General features: G+C 41.6%; 2 protein-coding genes across 3 annotated transcripts in view; one reads left to right on the top strand and one right to left on the bottom strand.

Moving 5' to 3' along the window:
- Positions 1-23,298, top strand: part of LOC114658415 (cadherin-4-like) — a 2,147,065-nt gene that overhangs the window by 1,422,910 nt on the left and 700,857 nt on the right. The window lies entirely within an intron of this gene.
- The window catches only part of lama5 (laminin, alpha 5), a 266,233-nt gene that overhangs the window by 76,894 nt on the left and 166,041 nt on the right, over positions 1-23,298 (bottom strand). For both annotated transcript variants that reach the window (XM_028811670.2, XM_028811671.2), the window contains exons 26-33: positions 17,099-17,252; positions 14,385-14,548; positions 12,329-12,437; positions 7,748-7,845; positions 4,024-4,231; positions 3,472-3,598; positions 2,847-2,986; positions 2,642-2,757 (exon numbers count right to left, since the gene is read on the bottom strand). In XM_028811670.2, the coding sequence (XP_028667503.2) occupies positions 2,642-2,757; positions 2,847-2,986; positions 3,472-3,598; positions 4,024-4,231; positions 7,748-7,845; positions 12,329-12,437; positions 14,385-14,548; positions 17,099-17,252 (1,116 nt within the window). The remainder of the gene's footprint in view (positions 1-2,641; positions 2,758-2,846; positions 2,987-3,471; positions 3,599-4,023; positions 4,232-7,747; positions 7,846-12,328; positions 12,438-14,384; positions 14,549-17,098; positions 17,253-23,298) is intronic.

Genomic DNA, 23,298 nt, shown 5'->3' with positions numbered 1-23,298 from the left:
CATGCACTACTAATGACAGGCATAAGCAGAATTCAATATAGTGAATAAATCAAACCAATAGAAAAAAACAATAGAAAATAGTTGAAAAATCACAAATAGAATAAAAGAAAGAATGAAAAAATGAAATAATATTACAATGATGCAAAAAATGACAAAAAAAAAGTAAATAAACATCCATCCATCCATCCATTATCCAACCCACTATATCCTAACTACAGGGTCACGGGGGTCTGCTGGAGCCAATCCCAGCCAACACAGGGCGCAAGGCAGGAAACAAACCCTGGGCAGGGCGCCAGCCCACCACAGGGCACACACACACACACACCCACCCACACACCAAACACACACTAGGGACAGTTTATAATCGCCAATCCACCTAACTTGCATGTCTTTGGACTGTGGGAGGAAACCGGAGCACCCGGAGGAAACCCACGCAGACACAGGGAGAACATGCAAACTCCACGCAGGGAGGACCCGGGAAATGAACACGGCAAGTAAATAAACATATATATACAAATATAAGTAGAAATCACAACAAATACATAACTGGTGTAACACATGTGCTTCAGAAGATGACCTTCTGGTCTCGTCTAAGATATGAGATACCCCACCGGAACAAAAGGGGTCAATGTCGTTAATGGTCTCATCTCCTTTTGTTTCCCTCACAGTGTCATAAAGATGCCCAATGAAGGCAATTGAGACAGTCAAGCCCCGCCCTTTCCAACCAGGCAGTATGAAAAGCAGATGTCCACGAAAGAGCAACGAGCAGTGCGGAGCTCGCCAAACCTGACCCAACCTTTAAAGAAGCCATTTCAAGGCCTTATTTCAGTTACTGTGCCCTTGAGCTCCTATTTCTTTAGGCTCTGGGGAATATTTTTATTTTGTGCATTAAATGGGGCACCCCCAACTTTTCTTTGGGATTCTGTTGAATTCATCATGTAGACTACAATGGAAACAATTAAATTTGTTACGCAGTCAAAAAGAGCACAACATGGATACTGTATGACATATACATTTAACAGAAAAATGTGAAAAAGAAGCGTAGAACCAAAAGACTGTCCAAACGGTAGAATAACAGTTTCCAGGTTTAACACAGGATAAGTGAAAGGAGAAAATTCCTTTAGCTTCGAACCCCCGTGTATGCACAATTAACCTTTACTAATCAGTCTTCTTTGTGAGCAGGCCTTTGACTCTCCTGACGGTTTGCTTTGATAATGGATTGTTATACTGACACTTCATTGTACACACCACACATACTGGACTCTGTGTCCTCCTGGGACTTATATTTGTCTACCTATCCACTTTTGAGCTTTGTTTTTCCACTATGGGGATTGAGGCAATCCCACCAGCTTCAGAAGAAGGCAGCAAAATAAGAATATTGTGAGAAAGTCCACAAACTTACTCCCTGTTTTTACATATTCTCTGTAAGTCTAAGTCTCTCTAGGTGGTGGCAGGATCAGCTAATCACCTGCATCACAATGACAATTTTCTTACTGTTTTATTCAATTTATTTGAACAGAAATCATAAATGTGCTAAAAGAATAAAAAAAACTTTCCCCAATTTTCAAATTAAACCTTTGCTCAACCAAGTGTTGATTCCTGCTCTAGGAGGAACTTCTAAAGTACCCTTACAAAAATGAGAACTCATTGTAGTTTAAAAGGAAAGGTAAACAATAAGGGTGGCACAGGGGTGTAATGGATAACGCTGCTATTTCACAGCTCCAGAGCACTGGGTTTGCATCCTGGCCACTTTACCATCAGTGGGGAGTTTATACGCACTTGCAATTCTTCTTCTTCCAATTTTTCCTCACACATCCCAAAGACATGTACATTAGGATAACATTGAATTGCAGAGTTTCTGGTATGAGTAAGTAACTGTGTCCTGTGATGGACTGTCCTACCACAGAGTGCTTGATACCAGGAGAATCTCTGACTCTCAATGAACCTGCATTAGTTTGGTAGTTTCAGGAATCGATTATATGATGGAGAGACATGAAACTACTGATTCAGTAGTTCAAGATCTTCCACAGATTGGGATACATTTTATTCATTCATGTGGTCAATTGTGGTACATTTCTGTTATTTTTGAGCACACTTGAAAATTCAGACAGTCCTTTGTACTCCATTTTAAGACAATGAGTTTATTTTAAACCATTCATGTAGAAAGTTGTATAATCTATTGGGAATGATGAGAGACTCCCACTCATTTGTTCTGTGATTGTACATCTAGGAAAAACATACCAATAGCCAGCCTGAAACAGGAATCACAAGGAATGTTCTCCAATCAATTTTCTGGAGAGAACGCTGAGCAGATCATTGTGCTCATCCACTAGATCTTTCTAGAGAATTTCACTAATCGCAATGTCACATTGCGCAATGTGGCTAATTGTTGCTCAAAGTCAGTCAAGAACTGTGTTCTTGAAGGATGAATACTTCAACAGAATGGTACAATTGTACCTTCTTACCGTCAAGAAGCAGAGACACATTTCATATGAATCGTCACCCCAATTCCATGGAACAGCAAAAATGCTATGGACTTGCACTTTTCATCCATCCCATAATAACTCCACCCCACTGAAAACCACACAGGATGACGAAATTGCCATGTGAGATCATTTTGTATGATTAAAAATTTACTAACTTGATGTAGAAGCTGTTGACTCCACAGAGGTTGATGAAGTCATAGGATTTGTCCAAAGGTTCCTCGTCCAAGTAGTTAGAGCTATAACTCTCCTCTGGCACCACCAGAATGTAATCCTATGATAATAAAGTAGAATGCACACCATCAACAGACAGCCATTTAATACACATGTTGACATAAAATATGGCAGGACAATAACACATACCAGCCAAAGCGTTTTTCCTTCAGGTACATGAACAGTAATGTAGATAGCATGATCCGTTACGTCCAGAATGACTTGATTTTCAGCAATCACAAGACTGCGGCACCCATAACCGTGTGGACAAAAGGTGGCATTAGCATAACCTGAAACAAATCAGTGTACCAGGTCAGCAAATAAAATAAGCAAGAGAAAGCTTCTCAAGTTTCAAGATTTAATGGCAGCCTTCCATAAGATAGTGAAGATACAGTAATATGAGTGTATTTTAAAATAAACTTCTCTAAAAAAAACTTCACTCAGGAGAACTTCATTTCAGCTTCCTTTCATACCCTGGTCATTCACAACTCTAATAAACTTTAGTGACCTGAAAACTGCTGATGTTTACCTTCAGGGTAAAGGTCAGCATCCAGCAGCCAAATTGGCAGACTTCAAGCTACAAACTTTTACAAACGTCTAACATAAGATCATAGACTGCCATAGAACCAACAAGACATTAAGAAGCAACACACAAAGTTGAAAGTCTGGGGTCAGATCTCTCATGGTCTTTACTGGCTTAACATTTTTTATGTGTGCAAGTGAACAAACCTGTTACTTATGTAGAAAGGAGGACAAATGCCAGGAATGAGCTTACCTTGCCAAATGCGGCCTCCATTCAGAAAGACCTCCACTGGGAAAGTAGGGTGGTAGGGCTGGAAAAAGTGCAGAATGACAGCATAGCGTCCCAAGTTCTGCACACGTGAGGTAAAGGCAACAGTGTTCTGCAGGGAATGAAGAAAGTGAGAACCAGGATGAAGCATGAAAATTATTATCTGGAATGGACTGCTGATGAAAAGACTACTTTCTATCAACAAGACATTAGCTCACCAACACAGTGGTAGCAACACTGATCTGCAGAACTTCAAAAACATGCAGCATGTACTAAATGATGGTGTTGTATTAATCCAGTGCTTGGTTTTTCATAATGCTCTTGCAATTTAACAGACACCTTGGTAAATCTTTGTTCATCTTGTAAAAGCACTGAGACTACACTTCATTATAACAAAGCTACAGTTCTCTTGATACAGGGAGGACTTCCTAATTACATTGCTAATTCTTTGGGCACACAAAGATGCATTTTAAAACTACAAGTACTAAGGTATCCTATTCTAAACCTGCACACTGCCATACCTCAGGTGCTACTTACCTGTGAGCTATGGAGCCAAATGAGATCTGTTGAATCCACAGCCGTAAACGGGCGGTTATTAGCAGGATGTGGCCATTCCAGGACTTGTACAGGGTTGAGCACACTGTCATGATCGACAGGCACAGTATTGGGAACGGAAGAGGTCTGTCCCTCCTTGAGGATGATTGACTGGGAAGGCTTCTGGAATCGTGATGGAATACAGGCACTGCTTCAAAGAAGAAAAACACAGCAAATAAACATGCACACAGTACTAGTAACAAGCTACAGAACTGCAAAACAACTCATCCAGACATACACCTTATGAACCCAATTAATTCAGTATTTCCTTTTAAATTAAGAATGGTACTGATTGATCATCCAAATGCCACTCCATTTTACATTCAGATACACCAATATGATAAGAATCATGGACTAAGGTCTGTTTAAAAGTGTAACTGTTCACAAGAGTGACTGATAATTGTGGCTTTAGTAGCCGTAAGGTTTCAGGTAATGTCAGCACAGGCCCAGAGGACAAGGAGAATATCAGAGAAGCAGATTTGCATTTCCTGTTAAATACAATAAAGTTACTGTGTTCTCCATAATGTTTGGGACAAAGACACATTTTAACTTGATTTCCCCCTCTCCTCTACATTTTAAAATTACTAAATCAAACAATTCAGACATTATTAAAGTGCTCATTGCAGACTTTTATTTAAGGGTATTTGCATGTATTTTGGTTCCAGCATGTAGAAAGGACAACACCTTTTCAACATGGTGCCCCCATTTCAGGACACCAAAATATTTGGGGCATAGCAATGGAAGGTATATTAAAACAGTCATATTTAGTTCTTTGATGCATATCCCTACATGCAATGACTGCTTGAGGTCCACGATTCATAGACATCACCAGGTGTTGAGGATCTTCTCACGTGATGCTTTGCCAAGCCCCTAATGCAGCCATCTTCAGCTGCTGCTTATTTCGGGAGTTTGTCCCCTTAATATTTCTCTTCAAACTATGGAAGGCCCGCTCAATTGGATTTAAATCTTATGAGTGGCTGGGTCATTCAAGAATCTTCCATTTTTTTTACCTTTGGAAAGCCCCTGTGTTGCCTTAGCAGTATGTTTGGGATCATCATCTTGTTGTAGGATGATGTATACCACCCGATGAGACTGGAGGCATTTACTGGAACTTGAACAGATAAGATCTACACCTCAGAATTCATTGGGCAGTTACATCATTAATAGAGATAAGTGTGCCAGTACCAGTGGCAGCCATACATACCCAAGTCACAACATCCCCCTTCAGTACTGTATGTTTAACAGATGAGGCTGTTTACTTTGGATCTTGGGCAGTTTCTTTATGTCATCACACTTTGCTCTTGACATCACACTGATACAGGTTCATCTTTGTCTTGTCTGTCCACAAGACCTCTTTCCAGAATTCTGTAAGCTCTTTTACGTCCTTTTTCACAATCTGTAATTTGGCCATCCTGTTTTTGTGGCTAACTAGTGGTTTGCATCTTGCAGTGTGTGGCCTCTGTATTTCTATTCGTCTCTGACACATAACACATCTTCCTCCTGATATGTCTGAGAGGTGGTTGTGGCTTTTTCTTTGCCAAAGTGAGGATTCATCTGTCATCAGAAGTGGAGGTCTTCCTTGGCCTTCCAATCTCTTTGGGATTACTGAGCTCACCAGTGTGTTCTTTCTTCCTAATGATATTCCAGACAGTTGATTTCTAAGGTTTTACCAATGTCTTTTGTGGTTGTCTTCATGTTTTTCAGCCTTATAATGGCTTCTTTGACTTTTATTGGCACAGCTCTTGTCCTCATGGTGAACGATGGCAAATACAGACTCCAAAGGGTTGAAACAAGCCAAGGTATCTTAAGCCTGAACTGATATAACAATGAAACACAATCACAAACACCTGTGACCCCAGCTGTCCCAAAGATTATTATGCCTGGAAATGGTGGAGCCATGTAGAAAAAGTTTTGTCATTTCTACATGGTGTGACTGAAATGTATGCAAAAACACTTAAATGAAAGTCGGCAGTGCACACTTTAAACATGTCTGAATTGCTTGATTTGTAATTTGAAACAGTAGAGAAGAAAAGTACATTTTTATTTATTATGGTGCCAGAGAGTGGTGATGTGTTGCATTGTGGTCAGACATGCAAATAAAAATTTCTCAGTACTCTTATTTTTACTCCTACTACTATATTCTAACCGCAACTACTTTTGCTATTGCTATTGCCTCTGGGATGCATCTGAGTTCTTTCTCACTGACTGCCATGATGACTCAGACTTCAGTGCTGCTGTCTCACACCGTCAGAAGCCTGCTTTGGATTTCTGTGTGGACTTTGTCTGTTGGCCCCATTGTTTGTTTGGACATTCTCTGGGTGCCACATTTTACTTCCATATTTTAAAAAGAGTACTCTAAACTGGTCCTGTGTGAGTGTCCTATAAATTCAACCAGGACAGTCCTTGTGCTGAAAGTAGCAGGTTAGATGATGTATCTATGCAATTAAAGGTTATAATGACCAATGCAGACTGTGCTGTCAAACAGTCAAATTTCTCCACTAATGCTGTAATTGTAATAGAAACATAAAGATTAGAAAATGAATGAGCACAAGCTTCAGGACCTTAGACAAACACAGCCTTATGAAGATGAATAACCCAGAAACAAAAGTATCATTATTATCAGCAATATGTAATACCTCTCAAGTGATACTTCATTTGATAGTAAACACTGGACAGTTTTGATGGTAACTTTTCATCTTTGGACAACTCATGCTGCAATAATAAAGACTATTATCCATTCTCTTAATCTGCTTATTGCAAAATAACGGGTCTTGGGGGCTAGAACATAACCAAGCAGCATTAAGCACAAGGTAGGACCCAGTCTGGGACAGGGTGCTATTCCATGACTGGGCACACTCACTTACATATTCCCACTCATTAATGCTGGGTCAATCACTCTATAGGAAGGACATCTTATGAATATGAAACTAAACTGGTGTACCTAAAACAAACTGACAAAAAACTTACAAGGCACAGGATAAACTTGCAAACTTTACAGAAACATTGACCAGACTGGCATCTGAACCCAGTCTCCTGTGACACTGCACCACCCCACCAACAATAATGGCCGATCCTTGAGCCATTACTTTTAAAATGACTTTCAACACTTGAGCTTTAGTGAATGAGGGTTTATTTGACAAACCAATCGCTACTCTCAAGGGTGAAAACCATTAGGAAATATCAAGTTTGTGACTTCATATGCTATCCAGGAAGATGCTTTCTTAATTAGAGCAGTCATTATGACTGAGGGCAGTTTTGGTACCACTGCCTCACAGATCCAATGCCCTGGGATTGAATGACATGCCCTGTCATTATCAATGTGTTGTTCAATGTTCCACCCTTACTACTTGGATTGTTTTCTTGAGGTCCAATGGTTTTATATCCACATTCTCAAAGATGTGCAGGTTAGATTAACTGGTGATTCCAAACTGGATGTAGCTGTTTGCACAAGAAGATCAGGATAGGCTGCAACAATTCATGACTCTACTGAATTAAGCAAGTCTGCGAATGTTATGATATACTGTATATAAAAGTTGACTGCAATAAGCTATTTCCCCCCATTTTTAATCGGTCCATACTGTAACTACAATAATATTTTTGAGATAATTAACTGTTACAGCAGGTGTCAACTTGTTTTCTCATAAAATTAGTTTTTCTCTCCACTTACCTGTCAGGAGAAAATGTTCCATGTGTACTAATACAGTGCATTCTGGGTTTCACATATTCCATCGTAAAGTGATTGTGAGGAATCAGGAACACCTTATGCTAAAAACGAAGAGAGATCTTAGAAAACACCCAAATGACTGCTGGGGAGTAACAGCAAGAGATAAAAATGTCTCATCAATGCTGACCCAACACCTTGTGCTGTACATATTCTCTATGTTGTTATCTTTCAATACTCATACCATAAATCCTTTCATCCGTTTTCAGATACACTTTGCCCAGCTCAGGGTGGCTACAGGTACAAGCCGACTATTTACACCTTGCCATTTAAAGTAAATATTAATTTATTCATTTTTAAAATGAATATATATTCTCATAGATGAACAGCAACAGAAGATAACAGAAGACAGAAGGCCTTAGAGTGTTGAGAAGATGCATCCTAATGTCAGGTAAGGTTACTCCCAATATCCAGGTTTGAGTTAATTGACTTGGATTGGGATGTACTATATGTTAGTTACGTCAAATATATGAATGTGAATGGGGTGGGCTCCGGGGTTGGGTTGTTATTTTATTACATGTTAAAAATGATGTTTGTTTCTTTAAGATGATGACTAGTTTGTGTCTCTCTAATGAAAGGTCACAAAAAACATTTAGTGCATGTACAGTATATGTACAGTAATCCCTCCTCCATCGCGGGGGTTGCGTTCCAGAGCCATCCGCGAAATAAGAAAATCCGCGAAGTAGAAACCATATGTTTATATGGTTATTTTTATATTCACAAATTCACAAACAAGAAGTTCGCAATGCAATCCCAGTAATCACCAACACGAAAGGAGAAGAAATCATTGACCATAAAAATAGGATGCACACATTTCATTCAAAGAAGACAACACACAATCTAATGCATTTCTGGATACATTACAGATGCCACAAATAGATGCTTCAAGTGCTGAGGAACTGGATAAACCTCTGACCCTATCAGAATTACTAGATGCTATAAAGTCACTTCAAAGCGGAAAATCAGCAAGCCCTGATGGTTACCCCATAGAATTTTATAAGAAATTCTCCACTCAGCTAGCTCCCCTCTTATTGGCAACATTTACAGAAGCTAGAGACAATCAAATTCTACCTCAAACTTTTCGTCAAGCATTAACCACCGTCTTTCCTAAACAAAATAAGGACTTGTTACAATGTGCATTATACAGACCAACTAGCAAAATACCCGCGCTTCGCAGCGGAGAAGTAGTGTGTTAAAGAGGTTATGTAAACATATATATACATATACATATATACATATATATACATATCTACATATACACATATCTACATATACATATATATATACATATACACATCCACACATATATATATATTATATATATATATATATACACACATATCAACATATATATACAGTAATCCCTCCTCCATCGCGGAGGTTGCGTTCCAGAGCCACCCGCGAAATAAGAAAATCCGCGAAGTAGAAATCATATGTTTATATGGTTATTTTTATATTGTCATGCTTGGGTCACAGATTTGCGCAGAAACACAGGAGGTTGTAGAGAGACAGGAACGTTATTCAAACACTGCAAACAAACATTTGTCTCTTTTTCAAAAGTTTAAACTGTACTCCATGACAAGACAGAGATGACATTTCCGTCTCACAATTAAAAGAATGCAAACATATCTTCCTCTTCAAAGGAGTGCGCGTCAGGAGCAGAGACTGTCAGAAAGATAGAGAGGAAAGCAAACAAATCAATAGGGCTGTTTGGCTTTTAAGTATGCGAAGCACCGCAGCACAAAGCTGTTGAAGGCGGCAGCTCACACCCCCTCCGTCAGGAGCAGAAAAAGAGAGAGAGAGAGAGAGAGAGAGAGAGAGAGAGAGAGACAGAGAAAAACAAACATCAAAAATCAATACGTGCCCTTCGAGCTTTTAAGTATGCGAAGCACCGTGCAGCATGTCGCTTCAGGAAGCAGCTGCACAGAAAGTAGCAACGTGAAGATAATCTTTTAGCATTTTTAGACTAGCGTCCCTATCGTCTAGGTGTGCGAACAGCCCCCCTGCTCAATCCCCCTACATCAGGATCAGAGAAAGTCAGCACAAGAGAGAGAGAGAAAAGTAAGTTGGGTAGCTTCCCAGCTATCTGCCAATAGCGTCCCTTGTATGAAATCAACTGGGCAAACCAACTGAGGAAGCATGTACCAGAAATTAAAAGACCCATTGTCCTCAGAAATCCGCGAACCAGCAAAAAATCCGCGATATATATTTAAGTATGCTTACATATAAAATCCACGATAGAGTGAAGCCGCGAAAGGCGAAGCACGATATAGCGAAGGATTACTGTACCTGGGTTACTAGTGAACTGAGCAGTTTTGTAACTAAAGAGATTGAAGAATTTCGCCATAGTTCGAGCTGCTGATTATCTTGTCATTTAGAAGATAAAGAGGTGCATAGTGACGATTGGGGCATGAAGAATCCAGAAATATATGGTGGCCACTGTGGATTACAACACAAATAGAAACATCCCAGGAAAAATCTAAATCCAGAGATTCAGATTTTGTCACGCAATGCTTGCAAATAAACTTTTTTTTATTTTATTGATTTTATTAAAATCAAATAACATTCCATATAAATAAATCAGTTTTTTCATAAATAGGTTCGAAACAAATCAACCCCCACCCCTGAGAAAGAGAGCTAGGCCAGCAGAGTAAAACTTTAAGCTAGTAAAAATAAGTAAATAGGTACATTAATAAATGAATAAAGATACATGGAGTCCTGCAAGGTTTTGAAAAAATTTTGTACAGATCCTCTAAGTGCAGATTTGATTTTTTCCAGTTTCAAATAGTATATAACATCAGTTACCCACTGATTTAGAATAGGAGAGTTAGAATTCTTCTAGTTGAGCAAGATAAGTCTAAATGCCAATAGTGAGGTAAAGGCAATTACAGTTTGTTTGTCCTTCTCCACTTTAAGCCCATCTGGAAGTACACCAAACACAGCTGTTAGTGGATTAGGAGAGATTGTGACTCCAAGGCTGTCTGATAGGCATTTAAAGATTTTGGTCCAGAATGATGTTAATTTGGTGCAGGCCCAAAACATGTGATCCAGTGAGGATGGAACTCAAAAGCAGCGTTCGCAGGTTGGATCTTGCCCTGGAAACATTTTGGACAATTTTAAACGAGAGAGATGCGCTCGATATATAATTTTGAGTTAAATAATTCTATGCTTTGTTCATATGGAGCTCAAGTGAATTCTGTGCATTGCTACTTTCCACTCCTTTTCTGAAATATTAAGTAAGAGATCCTTTTCCCATTGTCCTCTTGGATCTTTGAAAGGGAGGGAATGTAAAATGGTTTTATATACTACAGAAATGCTGTCTGAGTCCTCAAGACTGATAGAGGTAGGTGGGAGGTGAGGAAAATTGGGAAGGTTTTTGTTTAGTAAAGTTTCTAATTTGAAGGTAGTGAAAGAAATGTGTTGCTGGAAAGTTAAATATGTGAGTGTAATTCTTCGTAGGATGCAAATAAACTTAATAAGAAAAATGATTTAATTATTTTTATTAATATTTTAATGAGAGTTGACAGACAAGGTGAGATATCAGTCTTGGGCTTATTCAAAGTTAGCTGTTACTTCATCCATGAATTGTGAAATTCAGCATATGACGTATATTAAATGCACAAACCAGGGGTAGAATAAAAACACAATACTGACAGTTTTGTGAATACTGGATTGTGGAAGTTAAATGAGCTTTATTTGTACATAAGAATTGAAGATTAGATGTTCTTTTCCTCGACTGAACCTAGTTTTACTTATCTTTAGTAAAAATAACAACTTGTAAGACATCCTGCTTCGTAAAGATCATGCCGCTAAATGTTAACTTATTTTGCATAATACTTCAGTATTTGCTATAAACCTGACCAAAACAGCAGCTACAAAAGTGGAACTGGGCAAAGACTAAATTCAAAATATTTTCACAAGACAGAGTGCTGCAGAGATTTACAAAAGTAAAGCAGTGACAATAAAACACAAATCACACAAACTAAGATGTTTGCAGAAGTTGTATTTTTACATACTGAACATTCTCAAACACACTTCAGAAGAGTGGTCGGCCAGTGTCTATTCTGACAGCACTTGGCACAAAGCACCAAACAGCACTGGACCACTGCAGGGCACACACATGCACAAGTCCACACATTAAGGACAATTTGGAACAGCCACATGTCATACCTGCAAAAATGTAGGAAACCAGGAGGAAAACTAACAAAACTCAGAGAAAATCCCAAGAAGATATGCAAAGACCTTGCAAACTGCACATGGAAAAGGGATTTCAACCCAAGAGATGGGAACCAAGAGGCAGCAGCACTATTTACTTTCTTGTCCTCATATCTAATTAAGATTTTCTGATTATACTGTAGATTCTCTTCCAATTTAGTTTTGGACAAGCTTGACAAAAGTACTGAATTGAGGATCACAGTTTATCATTGTAAGGCTGTCTTAGTATCAGATACACTTCAATTTCTTCATGCACTTCACTCCTCTTAACATCATAATACTCCATAAATGAAAAGAGGTAGGAATTCTCACCAGGAAGAAATTAGCTTTGTCTGCAGTAAGCTGGATGTCAGCTTCAGTAGCCAGTTCAAACACACTCACACGATGCTTGGTATCAATGGCCACAGACCGGCAAAGAAAACTGGAAGGAAATTCAAAAATAAAAGAATTAATTTAGAAAAAGTACAATATTACAGTCAATCGTATCCCATCATCTCAAAGTATGCAACCAATTCTGAAACCAGTTATCCAGTACAAGGTAATTGGGAGGTGAGGCATATCGCAACACCATCAGGAGCAATCCTGCATAGGACACTAGGCAGTTCAAAGTCACACTTGCATGCACACCCTAACTTATAAGCCCAGGACAATCTGGAGTTGCTTTTCTTTGAAGTGTAGGAGAAAATGTGAACACCTGAAGAAAAACCACTACAGTACTGCATGACTATGCTTTTCTTGTCAACATATAAAGTATCCTTCAAATCATAGATGTCATTACCAGACAACAGCAATTACTTCACAATGACTGGAAAGTTTTAAGCAGTTATTAATACATTTAAACAGAGTTGTTGATAGCAGGTTTTGTCTATGAAGTTCATTTCCTTTATCTCTCAGTGTTTTCTAGTTTGGTGCTGTAGGACAAAGCGGGCACTGCCCATTCTGTTAGGCTTTTAGAGGCACACAATGCCCAATAAGACTGTAGCTTTAACAGGGAAGCACAAATCTTCACCCCCAATCAGCATTCATGAGGAAAAACGGCTTAATTGCAGCTCTAGCATTCTTGGTCAGCCCTCTACTTCATCTGATAACAAATGTGTAAATCAGAATTGAACTGACATCTTTGCAGGCTCCTTGTTACATGGAGGTGTGAGTTTAAACAAAGAGCTTTAATTCAAAGAGTTGCAACTACGATGGTGAAAATAATATATTTGTATTTGAAAATGTTTTGGTACTTCCTAGCTTATTTCAGATCCAGGTTCCTTTGTGTTTTCATATTTTATAACAAAGACAAGCATACTTGTCAAAATGTTACAGGATGACCACCCTAGAGATGAACATAAAGTACCATGATATAAAACCACACGACAAACTGAAGATAATTTTTCCTGCATTAGGATGGAGGGGGATTGACGCTCTAATGTCTGTATATACTCCCATCTTATCCCACCACTTTAAACCTATCCTGGATAGCAGGTCCAGCTATTACACCGGACATCAGTTTGCTGTAGGATTTTACATTAATAGCAGCTGTATATTTATTTTATTTAGTCAGGAGTCAAGCATTTTAAACCAGGTGCCTTAATCTGTCACAAAAGAGACTCCATGAAAGGCAGTTCAGTGGTCACCTGGAAACGTTTAGAAAGGTTGTGAGCACAACCATTCCTGATATGCATCCTGGAGTAACATAACTGGAAGAATAAAGAATGACAGGGGCAGCCAGGGTATAGTTGAAAGAAATTCTGAGGGTCTCTAGGGAACAGAAAAAAATACTTATAATGTGATGATACTGGAGACAAAAAGACCCAGCAAGCATTTGAACAGGCAGAATCAATCCATAAACACCATGATCATTCTCTCTTGGGTTAACTTTGATAAATTGTGCTAGACACCCACACAGAAACACCCATCTAGTATCATTAACAAATTCCAGTCTGTTGAAAATGAAAATGGGGGCTTGCCAGAACAGACATCAAATTCTGCAGATAAAGGCACTTCCACTAATTATCTTAATAGACTGTTGGGTTATTAACATGAATTATTGTTGTGTTGTCTGATATTTTTTCCAACTGTATGCAAAGTTTGAAGTCTTCAGGACAAAGAATATCTGTGAAAAATGAATGTGAGGGCTGCAATTTAAAACCATTCATGCCGATAGTTTTACGGTGATAAAACAGAGCAGATGATGTAGGCACCCTGATGTTTTAATAAGAGTTGCCCTCTTTTGGACACTAAATGCCTCTATTTTCTGACGATGTTTTAAATAAGTTATTTTCTCTTTTGATTTGCAACAAGTGTGCTCTGTGGTTTTTGCTATACTGCTAAATGACATAAAACTGTCTGGCAAGATTTAGAAAGCTCAAATTTGTACCTGTATCTGCAAGGGGCCACAATAATGGATTCCTGTTGTATGTGGGTTCCCGGTGTGTTTACTGAAACCATAAGAGTCTGAGAGTTTTCCTCCTCACTTGTGTACTCCAAGACAAGGACATAGCCTCCTGGCCTAGAGACAGGAATTCTTAACTGGACATTAATCTGAAAAATAAAGATAGTCAGGGTTATCAGCATAAATTAGTTTCTTCAATCCATTTGTTGCAATGCTTAAAAGACAAAACACTGGATTTATATATAAATGGCAATGAAGAACCAAATGACATTAGAAAAAATTGTGTCCAATAACAACCTCTACTACAAGATAAGAATCAAAAATAAGAGTTTGAATTTGTATGAAGGCTTCTATTTACTTATGTCATCTTCACACTCAATTTAACAGCCATTAATGGTCAGAAACTAGTATATAATGGTAAACTTTTATGTTGTTACTTGAAATGGATAATGAATAGGCAGCGGTGAGTCCAACAGCTGGGATTTAAAACTTCAAGCTAATCTGTAACCAAAGAGCCTGACATTGGCCTGGGATGTGATGCTCAATGATGCCTGTTCCAGTGTAGACTTTTAAAGATGCCTGTGATACCCCGGGTAATGAAAATTGGGGACACCAGACTACATTCTAGGTGTCTAGTATGCTGGACCGAGTGTGACCAGGATGATGGTGTAAGACAGGGAGACACAAATACAAAAGGGAATTTCCCGCCTCTAGAGGGGGTCTTCTGGCTAGATCTTGCTGAGAGAGAGGTACTTGATAGAACATTGTCTTGAATTTGCCAAGCACTAATGCTTGTACATTGATTTTTGTAAATATTTTTTCTTCTTATGTAAATATCTCTATATTAGCTTTGGTGGGGTGGGCTGGCACCCTGCCTGGGGTTTGTTTCCTGCCTTGTGCCCTGTGTTGGTTGGGATTGGCTCCGGCAGACCCACGTGACCTTGTAGTTAGGCTATAGCGGGTTGGAAAGAAGAAAGATGCCTCACGCCTGGACGAACTGGTGAAGAAGGCAGACTCTATTGTTGGCATGGTGCTGGACAGTTTGACATCTGTGGCAGAGCGACGGGCGCTAAGCAGGTTCCTATCAATTATGGAGAATCCACTGCATCCACTAAACAGTGTCATCTCCAGACAGAGGAGCAGCTTCAGCAACAGACTGCTGTCACTGTCCTGCTCCACTGACAGACTGAGAAGATCGTTCCTCCCCCAAACTATGCAACTCTTCAATTCCTCCCGGGGGGGTAAACGTTAACATTATTCAAAGTTATTGTCTGTTTTTACCTGCATTATTATCAATCTTTAATTTAATATTGGTTTTTTTTGTATCAGTATGCTGCTGCTGGAGTATGTGAATTTCCCCTTGGGATTAATAAAGTATCTATCTATCTATCTATCTATCTATCTATCTATCTATCTATCTATCTATCTATCTATCTATCTATCTATCTATCTATCTATCTATCTATCTAATGGATGGATAGCTTTAGTGGAGGTATTTATTGGGTTGTGGTTAATAATGCAGTGTTTATTTTTGTATATACACTTTTTCTTTTTCTGTATTTTAAGTATTCTTCTTAGTAAACCCTGCCCTGTATTATACACTGCTCTGGAGGAGAAGCTTCCTAACTAGGATTACTGTGGAGGAAGACAGCTTTATTTTGATTTTTGTGTATATATGGGTTTTCATTAATTTATGTGCATTTTTCTTATTCATTTGGGACTTTCAGTCAGCACTGTAAATACTGTAAATAGTCATCATTTTTGGGCTCCGTTTTATAACTGTTTTGTGTGTCCTTTGCGGTATTGGACTGTGTATTGATATATATTTTCTCTCAGTTGCACCTGTAAATAAAATTTCATTTTATTTTTGCAAAAACCCAACCCTTTTGTATTTGTGTCTCCTTGTTTTACACCATCATCCTGGTCATGCTCGGTCCCGAATACTAGACACCTAGAGTGTAGTCTGGTGTCCCCAATTCCCACTACACGGGGTGTCACATTTTGGTGGCAGAAGTGGGCTCTGATCAGGTGTGGACAAGGAGTGAGACAGCTTTATTTTTGGTTTTTGTGTATATATAGGTTTCATTAATTTGTGTGTATTTTTCTTTTTCCTTTGGGACTTTCAGTCAGCACTGTAAATACTTTATATAGTTATCATTTTGGGTTCTGTTGCATTACTGTTTTGTGTGTCCTTTGCATTATTGGACTGTGTATAGATATATATTTTCCGCAGGACATTATGTTTGTTTTTCTTTATGTGCACCTGTAAATAAGACCTCAGTTTATTTGTGCAAAAACCCAACCCTTTTGTGTCCATGTCTCCCTGTCTTACATCATCCTGGTCATGCTCGGTCCCACATACTAGACACCTAGAGTGTAGGCTGGTGCCCCCCAATTTCCACTACATGGGGTATTACAATGCTCTAAATTTATTGAATCTTGTGACTCATAAAAATGTTGAAAACTAATGACCAAGGACATTGCAAACACCTTGTCAGAGCTACTGGCCAGTGATAAAATAATTCATATTCTAAAGAATTCTGAAATGTTCTGGATATCATGTCAGGATCAAACAATCATTCGTTGAACCACGAAATACAGAAAAGTATCCCTTCCATCTTAATGAAATGTACCCTTTACTGCTGTCCTATATTAACTTTTTTTTCAGAATTGATTTTTCCGTCTTCTCATCTACTCACGTCATTTCCACTGCAGATGGCCATTGGAGGATGGCGATCAGTAACTATACCCTGTTGGCATGGCCTAGGTAAGTGATTATCAAATCTGCAGGTTCCATCAGTACCAGAGGCAGCAGCGAAGCTGTCCAAGGATAAGTACTTGTACAGTAGACAGCTGAAACGAGAATGAAAGACAACAGTCAATAAGTGAGCACAATTGTAATATTTTGTCATTACAGTTTAATCAAAGAGACTGTGCAGCTAAATCGTCAAGAGGCTAACTTGCACTGTCTAAAGGAGGATATTCAAGATAGAACAACTTTCATGGAATACCATGAAAAAATGAAGTTGTGTTCAAACAGAACTCAACACACCCATTTCTCGATTCAACACCCTCTCCAAAAATAGAATCAGGATGACTTTGATTACTTTTACTGAGTTTTAAGGGTAGATTAAAATTTTATTTTTCTGATTTAAAGCTGTAAAACCCCCTGTTTAATGGTGAGTGCATAAGTTCACTGAAATGTAATGAATTCACTGAGATCTCTACAAATTACAATTAAGGCCATGTCACATAAGATGACTTTTTTTTATCGATTTTCAGGTGTAGCCTTCATTTACATAATCTTAGTGAGTCGGAGGCAGTCTGTGGAGTGCTCCCATGAGGCCAGCTGCCTAAGGTGACATACACAGTGACTCAGTCCAGCCAGTCCGCAACTTCTTATGATAAACTTAAACAGGTTTGATTTTGCCTTTCATCATACATGCGGGCCCTCTGTACATAAGTGCTGACAACCAATGAACACTCATCTGGAAGTACAATTCATAGAATGCAGCAAAGAGGAATAAGGAACGCAGGTGTTTTGGACCTCACAGACAGAACAGAAGTTCTCCTCATGTTTTATGTACCATGACACAAAGAAAAAAGAAAAAAAGGCCAAGACTGCGGCTGAACTTGTTGTATCTGTTAACCCTTTGTGCAGAATTGGCTCTGCCAAGCAGCACACTATTGGCTGTCACAAAAAAGGGAAAACACAACTGTGCTATAAGGTTGGCAAACAGTTAGTAAATGTGGCATGTCCAGCGAATTTCAGTCATGTAAACTGACATGGTCCAGTGATGAGATCAGCAACTGCAGTTGGCAAGCCTGACATAAGCAATGACTAGGAGTGCCGTAACGTGACATCGGCTTTAGAGAACACATTTTATGTTTATTGAACAGACTTAGATAATAAAAAATGAAAAGTCTGAAAAGTCTTGCCATTGTCAATTACAGTGTAATGGTGTGCAGAAGCTTATTTAAGCTGTTTGCCACAGAAAATCTGTAGATGGCACATTTCTCTTTAAATCAATACATCATCCATCCATCCATCCATTTTCCAACCCACTGAATCTGAACACAGAGTCACGGGGGTCTGCTGGAGCCAATCCCAGCCAACACAGGGCACAAGGCAGGAACCAATCCGGGGCAGGGTGCCAACCCACCGCAGTCAATACATCATGAAGCCTAAATATTAGTGGAGTGTCCCATTTAATATTAAACATTAGAAGATTATTTTGATCTTGAACTTTTGTTTTATCAATAAGAATATTGTAATTTGCAGGGCTTGCCACATTAACTTTCTTGGCATTAACCCCAAGTGTGACTCGGGCTTGGAATTCTATGTAATTATGATTAAGTGGTGAAATGTAATGACCTGCTTTACAGCTTAAGCCAAAATAATTCTTGGGAGTATTCTGCTGACATCTAGTGGATAAAATCACATAATGCTGCAAAAAACATGAATACTGTACTTCTATGTGTTTTGCCACTCTAAGGTAAATCAAAATATTCATAAGTAGGGTGGAGCCTACAAAACAAACACAATGACGTGTAAACGAGATGCTGTGTAGACAGTTTTAGAGCAAATGAGAACTGAACCATTAGCTGAATTAAATAATAGCGATGGAAATATGAATCAGACTTTGATAGTGAAAATGATACATAAAACGCTGTTTGACTGAAATGCGGTGAAATACCTGGTGATTTTGGTCATCAAAAGGTTCACTGTGGTGCAGGTTGGTGCATGGCAAAAAGGCAGAATGATTTCAATCAAGTGGAAGGGCATGGAGATATTAGCCCCCTAAACACTGTTGCGCTGTGGCAGCCTAAACTAAGTATGTGTGCTAAATCTGCAGCAGCACAGAAGTGAACATCAGGCATACCTCCATCCATCCATCCATCCTCTCCCGCTTATCCGAGGTCGGGTCGCGGGGGCAGCAGCTTGAGCAGAGATGCCCAGACTTCCCTCTCCCCGGCCACTTCTTCTAGCTCTTCCGGGAGAATCCCGAGACGTTCCCAGGCCAGCCGGGAGACATAGTCCCTCCAGCGTGTCCTGGGTCTTCCCCGGGGCCTCCTCCCGGTTGGACGTGCCCGGAACACCTCACCAGGGAGGTGTCCAAGAGGCATCATGATCAGATGCCCGAGCCAACTCATCTGACTCCTCTCGATGCGGAGGAGCAGCGGCTCTACTCTGAGCCCCTCCCGGATGACTGAGCTTCTCACCCTATCTTTAAGGGAGAGCCCAGACACCCTGCGGAGGAAACTCATTTCAGCCGCTTGTATTCGCGATCTCGTTCTTTCGGTCACTATCCATAGCTCATGACCATAGGTGAGGGTAGAACATAGATCGACTGGTAAATTGAGAGCTTTGCCTTATGGCTCAGCTCCTTTTTCACCACGACAGACCGATGCAGAGCCCGCATCACTGCGGACGCCGCACCGATCCGCCTGTTGATCTCACGCTCCATTCTTCCCTCACTTGTGAACAAGACCCCAAGATACTTGAACTCCTCCACTTGAGGCAGGATCTCGCTCCCAACCCTGAGAGGGCACTCCACCCTTTTCCAGGTGAGGACCATGGTCTCGGATTTGGAGGTGCTGATTCCCATCCCAGCCGCTTCACACTCAGCTGCGAACCGATCCAGAGATCACGGCCTGATGAAGCAAACAGGACAACATCATCTGCAAAAAGCAGTGACCCAATCCTGAGTCCACCAAACCGGACCCCCTCAACACCCTGGCTGCGCCTAGAAATTCTGTCCATAAAAGTTATGAACAGAATCGGTGACAATGGGCATCCCTGGCGGAGTCCAACTCTCACTGGAAACGGGTTCAACTTACTGCCGGCAATGCGGACCAAGCTCTGACATCGGTTGTACAGGGACCGAACCGCCCTTATCAGGGGGTCCGGTACTCCATACTCTCGGAGCACCCCCCACAGGATTCCCCGAGGGACACGGTCGAACGCCTTTTCCAAGTCCACAAAACACATGTAGACTGGTTGGGCGAACTCCCATGCACCCTCCAGGACCCTGCTAAGGGTGTAGAGCTGGTCCACTGTTCCACGACCAGGACGAAAACCACACTGTTCCTCCTGAATCCAAGGTTCGACTATCCGACGGACCCTCCTCTCCAGAACCCCCGAACAGACTTTTCCAGGGAGGCTGAGGAGTGTGATCCCTCTGTAGTTGGAACACACCCTCCGGTCCCCCTTCTTAAAGAGGGGGACCACCACCCCGGTCTGCCAATCCAGAGGCACTGTCCCTGATGTCCATGCGATGTTGTAGAGACGTGTCAACCAAGACAGCCCTACAACATCCACAGCCTTTAGGAACTCCGGGCGTATCTTATCCACCCCCGGGGCCCTGCCACCAAGGAGTTTTTTGACCACCTCGGTGACCTCAGTCCCAGAGATGGGGGAGCCCACCTCCGAGTCCCCAGGCTCTGCTTCCTCATTGGAAGGCATGTTATTGGGATTGAGGAGGTCTTCGAAGTACTCCCCCCACCGACCCACAACGTCCCGAGTCGAGGTCAGCAGCGCACCATCCCCACCATATACAGTGTTGACACTGCACTGCTTCCCCTTCCTGAGACGCCGGACGGTGGACCAGAATCTCCTCGAAGCCGTCCGAAAGTCGTTCTCCATGGCCTCCCCAAACTCCTCCCATGCCCGAGTTTTTGCCTCAGCAACCACCGAAGCTGCATTCCGCTTGGCCTGCCGGTACCTATTAGCTGCCTCCAGAGTCCCACAGGACAAAAGGGACCGGTAGGACTCCTTCTTCAGCTTGACGGCATCCCTCTCCGCCGGTGTCCACCAACGGGTTCGGGGATTGCCGCCACGACAGGCACCGACCACCTTACGGCCACAGCTCCGGTCAGCCGCCTCAACAATAGAGGCACGGAACATGGCCCATTCGGACTCAATGTCCCCCACCTCCCTCGGGACATGGTCAAAGTTCTGCCGGAGGTGGGAGTTGAAGCTACTTCTGACAGGGGGCTCTGCCAGACGTTCCCAGCAGACCCTCACAACACGTTTGGGCCTACCAGGCCTGACCGGCATCCTCCCCCACCATCGAAGCCAACTCACCACCAGGTGGTGATCAGTTGATAGCTCCGCCCCTCTCTTCACCCGAGTGTCCAAGACATGTGGCCGCAAGTCTGATGACACGACCACAAAGTCGATCATCGAACTGAGGCCTAGGGTGTCCTGGTGCCAAGTGCACATATGAACACCCCTATGCTTGAACATGGTGTTCGTTATGGACAATCCGTGACGAGCACAGAAGTCCAATAACAAAACACCACTCGGGTTCAGATCGGGGGGGCCATTCCTCCCACTCATGCCCTTCCAGGTCTCACTGTCATTGCCCACGTGAGCATTGAAGTCTCCCAGCAGTACGAGGGAGTCCCCAGATGGTATGCCCTCTAACACACCCTCCAGGGACTCCAAAAAGGGTGGGTACTCCGAACTGCTGTTCGGTGCATACGCACAAACAACAGTTAGGACCCGTCCCCCCACCCGAAGGCAGAGGGAGGCTACCCTCTCGTCTACTGGGGTAAACCCCAATGTACAGGCTTCAAGTCGGGGGGCAATAAGCATACCCACACCCGCTCGGCACTTCTCACCGGGGGTAACTCCAGAGTGGTAGAGAGTCCAGCCCCTCTCAAGGAGATTGGTTCCAGAGTCCAAGCTGTGCGTCGAGGTGAGCCCAACTATATCTAGCCGGAACCTCTCAACCTCACGCACAAGCTCAGGCTCCTTCCCCTTCAGAGAGGTGACATTCCACGTCCCAAGAGCCAGCTTCTGTAGCCGAGGATCGGACCGCCAAGGTCCCCGCCTTCGGCCACCACCCAACTCACACTGCACCCGACCTCCTTGGGCCCTCCCATAAGTGGTGAGCCCATGGGAAGGGGGACCCACGTTGCCTCTTCGGGCTGTGCCCGGCCGAGCTCCATGGGTGCAAGCCCGGCCACCAGGCGCTCGCCATCGAGCCCCACCTCCAGGCCTGGCACCAGAGGGGGGCCCCAGTGACCCGCGTCCGGGCGAGGGAAAACGCCGTCCAAATGTTTTATTCGTCATAGGAGGTTTGTATAACCGCTCTTTGTCTCATCCCTCACCTAGGACCAGTTTGCCTTGGGTGGCCCTACCAGGGGCATAAAGCCCCAGACAACAGAGCTCCTAGGATCATTGGGACACACGAACCCCTCCACCACGGTAAGGTGGCGGTTCGAGGAGGGGCAATGGTATCATTGCGGTGGCGTAATGGTATCAGCTCCTGACTGGGAATCAGAGGGTGGCGTGTTCGATCCCGCACGGCTCCACTTCGAGAAGTGAACTGCTCAGGCATACCTTTCCTACTATAATTATGTCGATGTTTTGATATTTATGTTTTTGTTACATGTAATAACATTTTTTGTTGTTGAAAAAACTTCAATGTTTTTGACTTGTCTTTCTAGGGGTAAACATAAGTTTAAGGAGGCTTCATGCACCTTTAAATGGAATTGATTCTCATGGTGCTTAAAAAAACCCCACTTTCAACTTACATTTCTACTAAGATTTCTGTTTATGCACAGTACAAAGAGTAATTCATTTTTCTTTATTTTCTGAAAGTAGTTCATTAATGTCCTTGAACATTTTGTGGAAAACATTCCCACCAGAAAAATCATTTAGCATTGTTACCACTTGGTTGCATTCTGTTGTGAAACAATTGTTTTTTTCTCAGCTCCTGTCTCATTAGACATTTGCAGCTGGAGAAGTGTCTCTCTTTAACTATTAGAGAAATGAATTCACTCATTTACACGTGGCAGATTACTGTAAACCTAACAATTTCCTAGCATTCACACATTGGTAAGTGGGTGTAAATCCTGTCAGGCGTGACAAAAGGCCAACAACCACTGG

This window comes from Erpetoichthys calabaricus, chromosome 10, assembly GCF_900747795.2.
Source record: "Erpetoichthys calabaricus chromosome 10, fErpCal1.3, whole genome shotgun sequence".
In the NCBI taxonomy this organism is placed as follows: domain Eukaryota; kingdom Metazoa; phylum Chordata; class Cladistia; order Polypteriformes; family Polypteridae; genus Erpetoichthys; species Erpetoichthys calabaricus.
The sequence above is the reverse complement of the archived record's forward strand: the minus strand, read 5'-3'. Positions and strand labels throughout refer to the sequence as shown.